The following is a 16,380-nucleotide window of genomic DNA, read 5'->3' as shown; positions in this document are numbered from 1 at the left end:
TTTTACACAAGAGCAACATTAAAGGAGGTTAGCTAATGAAAACTACAAACTAACCTATTTAATTTTTGATTCAGATTCATAAATGAACATGAACAAGAAAACAAAATGCTTTTTTAAGTTTTGTCAATTCTTTAAAGCAATAAGTTCTTAATTATAGGTTTAATCAAACCAACACGTCCTGAGCCAGATTAGATGCAGGAAATCGATGAATGAGCAACGCAATAATCAAATGATTAGCTCGTTCTCTAAAAGCCAAGAAAAGATTTATTTCATCTTACCTGTTTCACAACAAATGTAATAATAATTTATTGGAATCATAAACTTTTAAGCTATGTTGTGTAAAAATGCAAGGAAAAGCAGAAAGGTTCAGATTGTCTCAGGAGATCCTGACAGTTTAAGTGAGTTTCTTCACGTGATGATATTTATTTATGAGCTGGTTTCAATCTCACCTCCACAGCAGCCTGGCGCCCTCTCCTGGTAGCAGAACTGCTGGTGCAGCTCTGCTTCGCTCATCTCTCTGACGAACACCTTCAGCAGGCAGCGAATCATGAACAGTGCGTTGTGTGCCTGCCAGATGAATAACTGACTGTGGGAAAAGAAACAGACCAAACACACGTTGAGTCATCTGTGATTTTCACAAAAAACTGGTAGTAGTTTTTTATATTTGTGTCTTGCTGAAACACCTAATTATTAAGCGCTATTGTATCTCACTTTTGGAAACATTAAAGTGCAATATTGAATCCAAATGGGGGAAAAAAAAAAAAAGTAAAAAAAAAGTAAAAAAGAGTAATTCCAGGTGTAAATGTATTGGAATCACCCAACCACTTTAGAGGAAGCTCAGTATCACACAGTGATTAACATACTTTCTAGTATGTGGTGTAGATCAGCTCACCCGAGGGTAGCACCAGTGTTGTGCATGAGTGTGTTCAAATGAGTGTTGATGACGAAAAGGTGCTTAAAATCTTCTGTAAATTTTACACTTGACCAGCTGTTTTTTTTTCTTATCTGAGTATCTTGAACTGAGTGCAGCAGAAAATGGCCACGTTCAACAATCCAGGAGGAAACAGCTTTTGTAAACCGAAAGGTTTGAGACAAATCTTAGCACTTCGTGAAAAGATAAAGCTGCAGCATTTTCTCTCAGAGCCTGTTGTTGCTGTGAAATCAGCCTGTAACACACATATACACGGATACCTATTATTTATCAAATCTGTGATTCTGTGATCTGTGAATCATCATTGTACATCCCAGTTTCTTGTTGGTTCCATGGAGAGAGTCCAGATTTCAGCTTGCAGACAGCAGAGTAAAGCAGAGGAATAGAGATGCCTTTAAGGCACACGTGTCAAACTCAGTTCCTCGGGGGCCGCACTCCTGCACATTTTAGATGTGTTCTTGCTCTAAAACACCTGGTTTAAATGGATGACTTGTGGATGTGATTCTGGAGAACTTCATGATTTGGTGAGGAGGTAATTAAACCATTTCAATCAGGTGTGTTGGAGCAGAAAAACCTAAAACTCCCAGGACAGTGGAGCCTTGAGGCCCGGAGTACTTACGGTACTATTGTTTTGTGAATTTCATTATTTTTAAACTTAGAAAAAAAAAAGCTGTTTGCAGTGACAAGAATAACAGAAAATTTGTCAATGAGAGCAGCTTGATTTATTAAAGCAGAAGTAACTAAGGAAACAGAATATAAATACTACACAATGATGCAATTATTATGCTAACAGAGGCACGACTACCAACATTCCCTACTTGTTTTTTGTTTTATAAAACTTGGTGAAGTAAAAACTAGTTTATGTTATAAGTAAAAAGTTAAACTTTAACTGTGCAGTAAAATAATTTCTGTTTTAATCCGTCTCAAACTGAACTTTGAACTGACTCTTGTAAAGAGTGAATTTGCACAACATCAACACTGGGGGCGCTCTTGTACCAAAACCAGAAGTCCAACATTTAGTAGCTAAGAAAATGTAATTATGGTGGTGGAGATAAAAGGAACAATCTACAATTAAAGTCCTTTAGCACAAATATAACGGTTTCCATGTTGACAATATGTTTTCAAAAGATGCCTTATCATTTTTGTTTAAAAACCTAACTTATAGCTGGCGGTGCAAAGCTGACTTTGGAAACCTCCCAAAGTTCTGAGGATGAGCTTTGTTCCAATATAATTAATTGTTCTGATAAAGAAGTTATTTATGTTCACATGCGAAGGAGTTAAAATTGTATTTTCTTTTTGAAATTGGAATCATTCGGTGCAAGTTAATGATGCTGCTTATGTCCTAAAAACAAGCGCAGATTTATAATTTAATTATTTAAATTTACATGAACCAATTATCTTAGACGTGGAAAACATGTAGAATTGTGGTAAGATACAGTGAGTGAAGTCTCCGATATCTACACAGGTTTATAACATTTATTTAGAGGAAAGTGAAACAACAGGGGGCAGAAAAAAAACAGAAAAACATGCCAGCAGGAAGTGTGTCACCGTTAACTCCATCACCTAAATTTAATCTCTGCTTTATGGGTTTTATACTCACTCTTTGCATTCTGTAGAAATTTTCAGCTCTTTGGTTCTTCCAAGAAAGATTCTCACAAGGGCTCCGAAGTTCCCCGTTCTGGGATTATTTTCAACTGGAGAAAAACAAAACAAACAAACAAAAATAAATAAAAACTTTATTGTCAGGAGGATCTAAAAACAACAAGAACAACACAGAATGCTTAAAAACTAATATTGCGTTATTAACTAATTCCAGTTTCAGATTTAACTCCAAACTAGGTGCTTCCATGCTCTCAGTAAAGTCCAACTCTTGTACTGTTCGGTAAAAAAAGACTCATGCACCAAATGAAACAAGTCGAGGCGAGAAGCCAACATACTGAGGGTTTTGGCCAGGGGAACAACAGCCTCTTCTAGTAACTTGGAGTCTCCACTGTGAAACAGAAAAACAACAACCAGTGACAAAGGAAGTAATACAGACAAGTTGAAATGTGTCTAATGAGCTGATTACATTCAATGTATGACAATAATAATAATCCCAAAATCCAAACAAGATAAAAACAGAAAATAAAACAACAAAATAACATACATTCTTGTTTAATTAGAATGTGTTCGGATAAACACAATAACTATTTCTGATACGTTTACTCTTTGATTTGGTCAATTATTTTATTACTGATATCATGTGCTGTTTATATTTCTCATTCAGGCTGTAAAGAGTTATTCTGACAGGTTTACAGTGAAACAGTTCCATCAGCTGTGGCCCCATTCTTATACTTTAATCAGTGTTATATCCACGACCTGCACGTCAATCTGATTTTTAATTTTTAAACACAGCCTATTTATTATTTTGTTCATTTTGGAAATTTTATTCCAGAGCCAAAGAGACCAAAGCTACAATGAAGCAATCCGATTCTGATTCAATCCGATGCAAGAGGACAGGCGTATTCGTTTTAATTACCTTCCTTTTAGAAATAAATTGTGGTCATAAGTGATAAACATCTTTTGTTGGTTCCAAGAAGCCAGAGTTTATGTAAAAGCTGGGGAGGAATACTTTAACATTTAAATAAAAATGCATTTGTTTGAAAAGTTTCTATTCATAATGAGCAGGGCTGCACAACACATTAAAAATATATAAGTGTAACATCATACCATCAAGGTATTCAAAAAGGATCACTGACACAAAGTGCATGCAAAAAAATATAAATCTGACAATTGGATGGACCCCAATACTCTAAATGTCCACAACCAACCCACAGGGAGTGTAGGTTTACTCCAGCTAATATTGTTATCATAATAATCAACACTCATTTAGCATGTTCTCCTTATATTGTGCAGCGTTAATTACTGTTGTATGTTAATAGGTCCAACATTTACCTAATGTAATTTAATACAAAGACGTTTAATGATTAAACCTTCCTGCTTCTCTAAAAGCATCTAATTATCAGATAATTATACTAAAAGCAAAACCTAAAGTGTAAAAACACAGGCATTCTGATATGTCGATTTGTTTTACCATGTGGGAAGCTGTAGTTAGATCAGAGGGACATGCTCTTTCATGCTCTTGATTTAACACGATATGGATCAACCGAGGCAAACCAGCAGCATCTCATCTCATCTGAATTTCCAAGCCTTTATGAAACCAAAAAGAAACAACTAGAACTCCAGCACTGGACACTAACACCAACAGTGATTGTCAAAAAGACATAACTCAAGCCTTCGCGTTTAAATTTCTCGTGCCTGAATCCAGATGTCTAAAAGAAGGATGTGCGCTAAACAGTTCTTGACTGGAACCAGTAACTTGCTTGTTTCATCACCTACTAGTAAAGACACAGTTTGGGTGTAAAGAATAAAAAATTTGAATTAAATGAGCGGCATAAGCTGTATGGCAATCAACATAGAAGTAGAATTGTTTTCTCCTCTCTTCAGTCTTTATGTTTAACTAAGCTGCAAACTAAAGCCACACAGATATAAAAGTGTTACTGACCTTGACATCTATCTCTACAGATCATGGCTAACACTGCAAATCTCAAAAAACACTGAATTATTCCTTTAAAACAGTCATGCCAGATCACCACTTTATTTAAAGATCCTAAAAAACAAACTACTGTTATACCTTACCGGATTATGCGTATTTGTTATTAATAATGAGGTCTGTCTGAATGATTTGCATCTAAAAGTAACATTTTGTGAATTAAACAATTGCTTCAAACTCAATCGAGAAACCGTGCTGCTTAAAAAATGGTGACATGAAAAAAAAAAAAAAGAGCTGCTCTATGCCGACTCGAGATTTTCGGTTCTCATCAGAATGCCTTATTTCCGGGACTGGATTATTAAGTCATCAAGTTGGTTTTTAAGAATTTAATCATGTCTTGGACACCACAGGATTGAATTTTAATACAGAATATAATACGAGTCACATTCCACCTTGCAGGCAGAATTCTGTGTCGTTGTTTTTTTAAACTTTCCTTACAAAAGGACCTGCGTGTTAACTGTTAACTATCCTCACAAGAACAGGACAATAACCCTGTTGGATCATTACTCAGCTGAGCTCTGCAAACATTCTTTTAATTAATTTTTTTTTTTTTTATAGCAGGAGACTTAAATGCCTTCTTCACTGTGTGTCAATACTCTGCTACTGTAACATGCAATAAGTCTTGACCAGAAAACTTTTTGAAGAAGCTATCAGGAAAGTGACTCGTGAGTTTTGCTTTGTTTTTTTATCTACACTTTTTAAACTCAACACTTCTGCAACTCAGATGACAAACAGTTTTGGAGATGTAGCTTCCCTTAAGATACTAAATCTATAAAAACAAAGTCCTTATGTCACTATGACCAAGGAGTCTTTTCTTTTATAAGAAAACAAAACAAAAACATGTAAACATGAGCTCAGGTTTGTTCTCTTTGTAAGAGATGTAGAAGAAACAAAGTTAAATAGGCTACAATGGTTTAAAATTCAAGATGCACCTGCTAGTTTACTTCTAGGATTTTGACTCAAACTAGTTTGGAACAATACAGATTTGTCTGATTTACTACATTTGTTTTACAAATCAACAGCCCCATAAATTGAAAGGTCATGGTAATATTCCATCTCTCTTTAGCTACACAAAATTGCAACTTTTAAGCAACTTTTAACCTGACAAGACTAAGCACCATCTGTGTGTTTACCTGTTAGTCGGACTGATGAAGGTGAAGGAAATGAGCTGATTCCAGAAGGGGTCATTTTCAGATACAGACTCGGTGCCCACCAGGGCCTTGAGGCTGGCGTTATCAGACAGGTCACTGACCTGGCTGGTGTTGGCTCCCATAGTTCCTGGCTCGTTTCAGCCAGACCTGGCACTTTTCACTCCGTATTCCCTGGGCATGTGACAAATCCTGGTGCAAAGAAAACGCATTGAACTTTTCTTTTTTTTTAAATGCAACGTTGTGAATAATCATCAACTAAATTTGCCTGAAGTCAACTAACAAGATTCATTCAGGACCCAGTGGGAGCCTGAAAACCAGCATTTTAGATAGTCTTTTACTCATCAGTTATAATCTAAACATGCAGGAGGGGAAGCACAGTCTCTCTAGGTTTCATTGTGTCTCATCTATGAGCATACGCTTTATATTTAAAAAAAGGTAGTGTTCATAACCGGATAAAGCTGTATCAACCAGGAAGTTTTCTTTAAATGACACGCCTTTTGCAAACAGGAGTTGCTACAATGAGGTGAAGCACAACTGAGGTCCTAGTGAAACACAGAAAGCACATTGTATTTTTATAATACTAACAGTACATTAAAGCCACTCAGTGGAGCATGCTAGAAGATATAATGCTTCCCATGATCTGCTGTTTCACTGCTGCGCCTTTAACACTTTCTGCTGATAGTATGACCACATCTACAGCCAACATGACGTGAGCGAGTTTAGGTGAAGGACACGGTGAACTAGCTGTCCCCATATGGTTATAAATCATACAAACATACGTTTATGCCTCAGGAGGAATGCCAGTTAACCAGTAGTTAGCGATGAAAGCAGCTAACCACTGCTTGTTGGCAATCAGCTGACCGCTCAGCTTACCTGTCATGTAAGCTTCTCGCGGCTTCCGTTGCTCCGTCCGCTCCCGGTGCCGTTAATGGTCAACCGTTTCCCCACAAAATACAGGTTTTCTCTAGGCTGTTTGACGAGTCGCACTGAAAACACGAGAAATACGTGAAACAGGGGCGTAATTCAGACACCTAAGTTTACTCTACATACTCCTGTCCACCATGTTTTCCACGTCGCCACCCATTGCGTAATGACGTCACGCGGAACGCGTGTATGTGACGCTCAATCTATGGTTGCACACCATTCACAGACCGGTTGACGAGGCGTTCGCTCGGATAGGCGGAGTTCGCGCTTCATTTCAAGCGGTGTATCAGCCGAACATCAGCTTTTAAAGATGTAATGAACTTAACTCGCTCTGACAGTTCAGCCCTGACTGATGACATTCTCTCCAACAAACAAATGGTTTACCCGTCTTTTTAAAAGGAAGCTCCTCCCTCGCCACTCGACAACACTTATAGCTGAGTCATACCCCGGCTAATTGAAAAGGAATGAGCCCACCAGGCATATATAAAATTTGAAAGAACATCACTACCTACTTAAGGCCTATTTTCAATAATATTTATATTAATACGATAGATCTGTAAACAAAACAACTGTAATTGAAATGTATTTATTTAAAACCAAATTTGAGTCAGACTAAAATGAACAAAATGCATACATTTTAAGAAATAGGACTCAAAATGTGTTATTTTAAATGTTCAAATTACAATGATTTAACCAGTTTGAATCGTTCCAATATTTATTATCTGGCAGCAACAGAACACTTAACCAATTAGTTTGTATTCATTCAGATAAAAGCTGGATCTACTGGCTACACAACAAGAGGTCTGTAGTATTATAAGTCCTGCTTTTAGGAACAAAATATTAATTCAAATGTGAAAGATGTCAAGAGAAAAATCAGAAACACATAAACAAAGAGTAAAATTCACTAGTCAAGGTCAACTATTAGCCATGAAGGGAAATTTGGTCTAAAGAGAACAAATCAAAACAAAATCATACAGGAAACACAACATACGATGTGGACAGTAAGTGTAGTAGCTAAGAACAAGTTTCCCATTTCTCTACACAAAGTAACAACAAACTTTGGATCTGTGCTCCTTCAGCTCTGTATGAGCTCATGTGGGTCTCTAGGAGCTGCTTTCATATTTACAGTCAAGCTGTTTTCTCTGCTGTGTGGACTTTCATGTGTCTGTTTAAATTTGACTGCTGGCTGAACGTTTGTCCACAAAAATCACAAGGAAACAATTTGCCTCCTGTGTGGATTCTCATGTGGGAGTTTAAACTTGCCTTACTGCTAAACCTTTGGTCACAAAAATCACAGGGAAACGGCTTGTCTCCTGTGTGGATCCTCATGTGTGTTTTAATAGATGACCTTTGGCTAAATCTCTTTCCACAAACATCACAGGAAAACGGTTTGTCTCTTGTGTGGACCTTCATGTGTGAGTTTAAACTTGCTTCATGTCTAAACCTTTGTCCACAAACAACACAAGGAAACGGTTTGTCTCCTGTGTGGACTCTCGTGTGTGAGTTTAAGTGTGACTTTCGGCTGAATCTTTTTTCACAAATATTACATTCAAGTGGTTTGTCTCCTGTGTGGATTTTCACGTGACTGTTTAAGTTTGTTTTAAAGCTAAATCTCTGTCCACAAAAATCACAAGTAAAGGGTTTGTCTCCTGTGTGGACTCTCGTGTGCACGTTTAGATATTTTTTGCTGGCAAAACTTTTACCACAGTCATTACATTTAAATGATTCTGGTTCTGTCTGGGCTTTCCGACGTGACTTCACACTTTTCACTTCGTCGTCATCTTCATAATCCTCACTGAGTTCAGTCTCTGAAGAGCTGGAATCGTCTTTCTGAGTATTAGCATCTGGATTCCTGGTAGTTTGTCCTCCTCCACTGTCCTCTCCATCAGCTGCTGCTTCCATCTGACCAGCTGAGCTGCTGGTTGGAGGATCTCCATCCTTTACTTGGTGCTGATGAAGCTGTGAGAACCGAGGCTGCTCTTCATCATCTTCACTTTTTAAACAAACTGCAATGACTGAAAACCCAGAGACATCACTCTCCTCCTTCACACTGAGCTGGTCTCCCTCCTGACTGGTCCAAGGTTCCTCTTTTTCCTGTTTTATGTTGAGGGGCTCTGGGTCCAGCTGGTCCACACCAGGCCTCCATTCTTCAGGGGCTTCTTGTTTAATCAGCACCATCTGCTGAACTTGTGCAGGGAACCCTGAAACACATGAACATTAAGGACAATGTTACCTTTACATTCACACACCCACCACTAGTGTAGTTCCTTGTGGATTCCCTGCTTCACTGCTGTTGGAGATACTAATAGGGGCTCATTAGTAATGTTGGTAAGATGTAGGCACAAGCTTAGCTGTGATATTAGTACATTACAGTTTATTTATATAGCACTGTATAATGTAAATGGTTTACTGTCCTGTTCTCTTGTTCCTGCTCTTAAATAAACAGTCATGTAAACACTGTGCCTATTAACACTATGAAGTGTAACTGGCCCCTATGTTAGACAAACAATGGCGTCCTCAGGAGTAACATTTCCTTCCTAAAATGCCCGTAAACGTTATGCGAACACCTCCGCTGCTCCAGTTTAATTAAATAGGAGCACATTTGGGGTTTATTCACAGTTTTCTGACCTGTATGAAGCAGCTGAAGGAGGAACAATGAGGACACGTTTCGGTGAAGGGTCGCGTCTGTTTATCGGTCCCCGGAACAACAAAAGCTCACACGAATGTTCCGCCCACATACCAGCCTAATTGTGCCCATAAATAAAACAAAAATATACATTAACTCCTACGATGTTGCAAAAGCAGTCTCCTAAAATATTACATTTAAATGTGGTCACAATTTTTGAAGCTTGTGGCTTCTTGTTTAATAATATTATTATTTTCACACAGACTATAATTGTATAGTCAGTTGTTCTGAACAGAAACATTTTGTATGCAATATTAATAGATAATTTTAGTATACTGGAGGTTTTTAAAGCCTATAGCCTATACAGTTACAGTCCGTGGTTATGCAAATAGGTTCAATGAAAACGTGTAATACATGTGTGTAAATAAATATTACAGAGATAGATTACGTTAATTACATTTTCTCAACCAAAAGTAACGAAATTATGCTGTCCATCGCTTCGGATTTAGGTGTGCATTTCATCTAACTTGTTCGCGTTTATTTATGCGACGCTTCGGTGTGAATACCCGGCGCTTAATTATGACGTAAAAGTAGCTTTCAAAACGTACACACCGCCCTATCCTTTATGTAGTGAGTGAGCGTGTGGGAATTTGAGTTCTCAGATGGTTCTTTTTAAACGTTTAAAAAGCTACTCACTTTTATCATTTAGCATGCTAAGCTACAGACAGACAACGCAAGCAATTGCTAAGAAGCTAAACTCACCAGCTCGCTTAAAAGTGTAACTAAACCGCACTTGATAGGACGAATAAAAACGTAGAAACCTAATATCTGCAGGTAATCGTTGGGGTTGAATCCGACCTCTGAGGTCCTGCTCCGTCGCTAATTTTCCATAAAACACAGTTCGCACTCGTAATCTGCGACTGTTCTTTCCACCGAGTCTCCCCAAAGCATCGAGTCTCCCGCAGACGGTCGCGTGTTACGGTTTAACTTGCNAAAGACCATTTAAAGGCCTTTGCAGGTGGTTTGAGTTAATTAGCTGATTAGAGTGTGGTACCAGGTGCCATCAATTTTGAACCTTTTCACAAGATTCTAATTTTCTGATATGATGAATTTGAGATTTTCATTTGTTGTCATTTGTAATCATTAAAATTAAACGAAATAAACATTTGAAATATATGAGTTTGTATGTAATGTTCGAATATAATATACAAGTTTCACTTTTTAAATGGAATTACTGAAATCAATCTACTTTTTCATGATATTCTAATTTTATGACCAGCACCTGTATGTTAGTGAGATGTAGGAGCTAGCTTAGCTTTTAATTCAATACATTTCAGTTCATTTATACAGCACCACTTCACAACAACAGTCATCTTGGGGCGAACTGAACAAAAACATTCACATACATAAAATGCAAATGAGTAAAAGTTATCCATCTTAATGAAGCCAGCAGACTGCGTCAAATCTTCACTTTGTCACAATCTCCCATCCTGAGCAGCACATTGGTGACAGTGGAAAGGAACAACTCCCTTTTAACAGGAAGAAACCTTCCAGCAGAACCAGAACTAGGCTCAGGATGGACGGTCATTTGCCTCAACTGGCTGGGGTTAGACAGGATAAGAAAGGAAAATAGACAAACACAGAATATTTGCTTATTAAACAATGTCTAAAGCCAGTTATTATTTAATAATAAAACTATTATATAAATTCAATAACTATGGAGCGCAACCTGAACGCCATGAACTAAAAACTAAACTTTAATATCAGTCTAAATTGTCTGTAGTTCCGTTTGTGTCGAGCTGGAACAGATCTGATGCCTACAGAGCAGACAGTGAAGGTGTGAATCTGAGCACTGACCTTTGCAAACCAACAGTTATCACAAAACAAACACATAGTGATGACAAACCAATTCTCCTTCAAACTGTAAAATTGAATTCTTCTGAAAGTTAAACAAAAATCACTACAAATCAATGATACAAACTGATTAAACTACACTATCTACTTGGCTGTCATACTATATACAAATACACAACCATCAATGAATGTCTCAATGTCAGCAAGTGTGTGTGGAAGGGAGATACTAGGTGTTAAACAAGAACAAAGAGACTTGCCAGAGCTGCTGGTTGAAGGATCTCCATCCTCTACTTGGTGCAGATGAAGCTGTGAGAACCGAGGCGGCTCTTCATCATCTTCACTTTTCAAACGAACTGCAATGACTGAAAACCCAGAGACATCACTCTCCTCCTTCACATTGAGCTGGTCTCCCTCCTGACTGGTCCAAGCTCCATCCTCTTCTTTTTTCATGTTGAGGGGCTCTGGGTCCAGCTGCTCCACACCAGGCCTCCATTCTTCAGGAGCTTCTTGTTTAATCAGCCCCATCTGCTGAAGTTGTGCAGGGAACTCTGAAACACATGAACATTAAGGACAATGTTACCTTTACATTCACGCATCCACCACTTGGGTTGATTAATCGAGTAAACAGGGTTCCCTGCTTCACTGCTGTTGGAGATACTAATAGGGACTCATTAGTTATGTTGGTGAGATGTAGACTCAAGCTTAGGGTTGATATTATTACATTTCAGCTTAGTTATATAGTGCCAATTGACAACAGAAATCATCTCAGGGCACTGAACAAAAAGGTCACATGACAAGAAAGCTACTGAAAATTTTTCATAAAATAATAAAACACAAGATGCATTAAAATAAACAGATCCACAAACCACATCAATCACTGTTTCAGAGATCATAGGTTTTATTTAAAAACATTCTATGTCCTGTTCTCTTATTCCTGCTCTTAAATAAACAGTCATGTAAACACTGTGCCTATTAACACTATGAAGTGTAACTGGCCCCTATGTTAGACAAACAATGGCGTCCTCAGGAGTAACATTTCCTTCCTAAAATGCCCGTAAACGTTATGCGAACACCTCCGCTGCTCCAGTTTAATTAAATAGGAGCACATTTGGGGTTTATTCACAGTTTTCTGACCTGTATGAAGCAGCTGAAGGAGGAACAATGAGGACACGTTTCGGTGAAGGGTCGCGTCTGTTTATCGGTCCCCGGAACAACAAACCCGCACACGAATGTTCCGCCCACATACCAGCCTAATTGTGTCCATAAATAAAACAAAAATATACATAAACGACCAAAATGTTGTAATAACACTTTCTATTAAATATTACATTTAAATGTGGTTACACTATTTTAGGATTGTGGCTTCTTTATTATTATATTATTTTCACACAGACTATAATTTTAATATCATTTGTTCTGAACGAAAATATTTTGTATATAGCAATAATTTCTAATTTTAGTATACTGGAGCCCATAGCTACAGTTGCAGTTTGTGGTTATGCAAATAGGTACAATGAAAAAGTATAACAAATGTACATGACTAAATATTATGTCAATATTATTAAGACAGATGTTAATTACATTTTCTCATCCGAAACTAACAAAATTATGTTTTCCATCGCTTCAGATTTTGGTGTATTTCATCGTAATTTGCTCGTCTTTATTTATGCAACACCTGACTGAATACTCAGCACCTAATTATGACGTAAAAAGTAGTGTTCAAAACAAACATCACCCTGTCTTTTATCCCCCATGTAGTCAGTGAACATTTCAAACACAGCCATTGTGTGGGAATTTGGGTTCTCAGTTGTCTACTTTTTAAAAAGTTAAGCAGAAACATTAACTTTTTAAAAAGCCACTCACTTTAATCAGTTAGCATGCTAACTAAAAGGCACTACTCCCCAACAAAAGGACTAAATATCTCAAACAATAAAACATTCCCCTACAGTGGTAAGTACTGGACTGAAAGTGACTATGTCTAAAGAAAAACTGCCTGCAGAAATGATGCTCAAAAACACTTAAAGGAAAAAAAAAAACGGTAATAAATAAATACAGTGTGACCCAAAGCTTTTGCACAGGACTGTATGTGTATAGTTGACTGTCAAACATGATTTCTGTAATTAATATTTAGTTATTCAATGTTACATTTTACATGAGTTTCTGCTCAGTGAAAAATACTCCACTCAGTGGAGCATGCTGGAAGATATAATGCATCCTCGATAATCTGCTGTGTTTCACTGCTGCGCCTTGAACACTTTCTGCTGATAGTATGACCAAAATGTTGGATATTCATGCTCCGGGACATCAGCGTTGTCTTCCTTCAGTTTATCCCGGTGCAGGTAATATGATTTCGATCAGCTGGCCTCCATCTGCTCGCTCCTCCCCACACAGTAGCTCACTTAGGAACTCACAATAAATTACCGAAAGAACACCAATTAAAAAAAAATTAAATCAATAACTTTTAGGTCACAAAACTAATGTGAAATTATTCTACTAAAATGGACAGACAATACAGTTTTAAAGCAATCTAAAATATCTATTTTCAAAATATAATTTATAACAATTTCTTTCTAACATCATTGAACACAGTTCAGACATTTCACTTTACATACACAATGGACATTTCTAGTTCCTTTGCAGTTTGATATTCTGTGCCATTTATGTTACTGTATTCTTTTAGCAGTAGTTTTGGAGTCCTCAAGCTCTGATGAGACTTGTACTGGATCCATGAGCAACACTGTGCTGGCTTCTGGATTTATTTACAGAAACAGAACAAAAAATAAAGAAAAAGGGAAAATGACCATAAGAGAAAATGATTCTATTTGAACTGAGTTCAATATGGTCTGCTCTAAAAGACGAACAATAAAAATGCAAAATAATCAAAGAAGCAAAATTCACAAACCAGAAACTTCCAGTGGTGCTTGTTCACCAGCACAAATGGCAGAACAGCTTTATAGTTGTCAAAGTTTACCTAAAATACCAAAAAATAAAACTATATAAAGAAACATGTTTAATTCTGATGACAAATTCAAAGCACATATCTCAACATTTATATATAAATAAATAAATAAATCAGTTAATGCTTTCAGTAAAGCTAAACAGTTCTCAAGAAAGCAAGTGTGATCTGCTAAAATAAATATTTTGCATTTGACTGTAGCTTGTAAGCTTTGAGGATGAACTTGCTATTGATATATACATTAATACTTGTCAGCTTCTTCCAATTAAGAAAAAAAAACATTTCTATGTCTAAGACGCATAGTACATAGTGCCTCGAAGGTGAAACTAAATTTACCTGTGAGTCTTTATGATGCTGATCATCATCCACTTTTCTGCTCTTCACTTTAGTTCCTTGTGAAGTCTTAGGATCTGGTATTTTCTTTGGAGGATTAAAGTATTTTGACTTTGAGCTTTTTCTTCCATTGCTCTTCAGGATCATCAACCAGTCTGCTTGAAATTGTAAAGTTTTTGTCCAGAAGGTGCATCGGGAGATTATGCTGCATTGTGTGCTCTACATATCCTCGTACGGAGGCAAACATTTCTGATATATGAACTGTGCTGGTCCGAGGTACTTCTTCTTTACCGTAAACCAAACCATGGCTCCACGTGGCAGCTGGTTTCTCTGGTTTTGCCAGGTGTCATCCGTTTCCCAACTTTGTTGTCATCTCAGATCTCCAAGCAGCAAGCCATGCCACAGTGGGATGATCCCCATGTAGGTTTCCAGACCAGCATCAGTGACACCAGGACAAAAGTAACGGTTTTTATGTCAGCTGAGTCATCCGACAGAAAGTCGCACTCTGCTTGGTCCCTTCTCACTTGAAAAGCTCGAGTGGAAGATGACTTTCCGACAATGCTGTAACTTTTCCCTGTGATGCTTTCCTCAGATCCAGTTGTCGAGGTAGGTTTAGTTTGTTTTGACTAAATGGATGCACTCCTTTGTGTCAAAAAGTACAGATAACAGAAAACCTCAAGGACAATCTGCAGACTTGCAGTTGAGGACGTATGCAAAGCTGAATGCTGCATACTCCTGTATGCCTCTGTCTCTTGTTTTTCAGCCAAATGCTTGCGATACAGCCTTAATTACATGAGTAGAGCACAAGTAGTGCGTCCATACACAATGATAAATGCTCTTTAAAAAAGGTACAAAGATACATCTTCCCTGTTAAAAGATATAAACACGCTATTAATCAGAGCCTAAATGTAATCCGTCTCAATCTGTGCAGTTTCCTCCTGATTTCCATTAGCCAATGGGAAATGGAAGGAACAGTGTGGCTGTTGGTGATCAGTTCTGTGGTTGGCAAAGGAGGTTTGTCCTTGCCCACGTCTGGCAAAACTAAAGCATAACAGAAAACTTGCTTGTCTTGACCGGGGATCTTCTGGACAACACTGCCTGTCGTATGAAGGCATACAAGTGTACAGCTAAAGGATTTATTTGTAGGAGCTGAAAATAACCTTTTGACTACTGGTTTTTACATCAAAATGAGTTCAAGCGTCATGTCATTGTGGAGCCTTGTACTCTTTCTCAACGCAGAGGATGTTTTCTTCAGTATATCCTTGGTTAGGCTTCTTGTTATGTTACTGGCCATTATTTCTTCTTCAACATGGAGTAATAGTAATGGCTGACACCATGTGCTAGAGCTTTGGCAAACCTACCTCTTCTCAGGTATTTTGCTGACCTAAGTTGTCTTTGTTTTTTTTTGTGATTTCTTTCTGCGAATTGTATCCATCATCACTTGTATGTAGTTCAGTGTTTACTGTAGAAGGGTGTTGCTATGCCCTGCTCTCAGCTTTGTTCTGTTTGCTGGAATCTTACGCTCTGTTCTCCTCCTCCTCCCCTCAACATTGTCCTGTGCATTGTTTTTAGGGGTACCTTTAAGGTTCCCCCTCTCACTGATTTCTCTACCTAATGAGGAACATATCCAAACTGAAATATAATACTGAGTACAAGTTTTTTTTTCGTAAACATATGCCAAACATAAATCACAATAAAAGCAAAACATATTCAAAAATAAGTAGCACAACTATAGATAGATAGAAAAGCAAATATTGATTCATCATATTCAAATTGCTTGTCTTTTATAGCAGAGAAAGATTCTGTGGATTACAAAATCAACAGTACCTGCATTAATTCAAAAAAAGTTAAAAAACAAAAACAACTGGACTTCTATTCTGTAGCTGAAGACGTTTCGCTTCTCATCCGACAGTTTTTTCAGACAGAAACATGGTTGCGCCATGGGATCTCCAGTGTCTCCGATTGTGGTTAACCTCTACATGGAGGAAGTGGAGCAGAGAGCCCTGAACTCCT

The 16,380-nt window shown here is 37.6% G+C and overlaps 2 protein-coding genes across 4 annotated transcripts in view; both read right to left on the bottom strand.

Annotated features, from left to right (window-relative positions):
• Positions 1–6,768, bottom strand: part of dym (dymeclin) — a 48,289-nt gene extending 41,521 nt beyond the window's left edge. The window contains exons 1-5 of the mRNA XM_017407602.3: positions 6,548–6,768; positions 5,657–5,863; positions 2,869–2,921; positions 2,532–2,625; positions 450–586 (exon numbers count right to left, since the gene is read on the bottom strand). Coding sequence (XP_017263091.1) covers positions 450–586; positions 2,532–2,625; positions 2,869–2,921; positions 5,657–5,796 — 424 coding nt within the window. The 5' untranslated portion in view covers positions 5,797–5,863; positions 6,548–6,768. The remainder of the gene's footprint in view (positions 1–449; positions 587–2,531; positions 2,626–2,868; positions 2,922–5,656; positions 5,864–6,547) is intronic.
• A 532-nt stretch (positions 6,769–7,300) lies between these two features.
• Positions 7,301–16,380, bottom strand: part of LOC108230964 (zinc finger protein OZF-like) — an 11,188-nt gene continuing 2,108 nt past the window's right edge. For 2 of the 3 annotated variants that reach the window (XM_037979397.1, XM_037979396.1), the window contains 2 exons: positions 11,336–11,626; positions 7,301–8,799 (listed from right to left, as the gene is read on the bottom strand). In XM_037979397.1, the coding sequence (XP_037835325.1) occupies positions 7,727–8,799; positions 11,336–11,626 (1,364 nt within the window). In that variant the 3' untranslated portion in view covers positions 7,301–7,726. Of the gene's footprint in view, positions 8,800–11,335; positions 11,627–12,212; positions 12,327–16,380 lie in introns of those variants that run through there. The other variant, XM_037979398.1, reaches the window with a different exon arrangement.

The sequence above is a fragment of the Kryptolebias marmoratus genome, linkage group LG14, assembly GCF_001649575.2.
Source record: "Kryptolebias marmoratus isolate JLee-2015 linkage group LG14, ASM164957v2, whole genome shotgun sequence".
Lineage (NCBI taxonomy): Eukaryota > Metazoa > Chordata > Actinopteri > Cyprinodontiformes > Rivulidae > Kryptolebias > Kryptolebias marmoratus.
The sequence above is the reverse complement of the archived record's forward strand: the minus strand, read 5'-3'. Positions and strand labels throughout refer to the sequence as shown.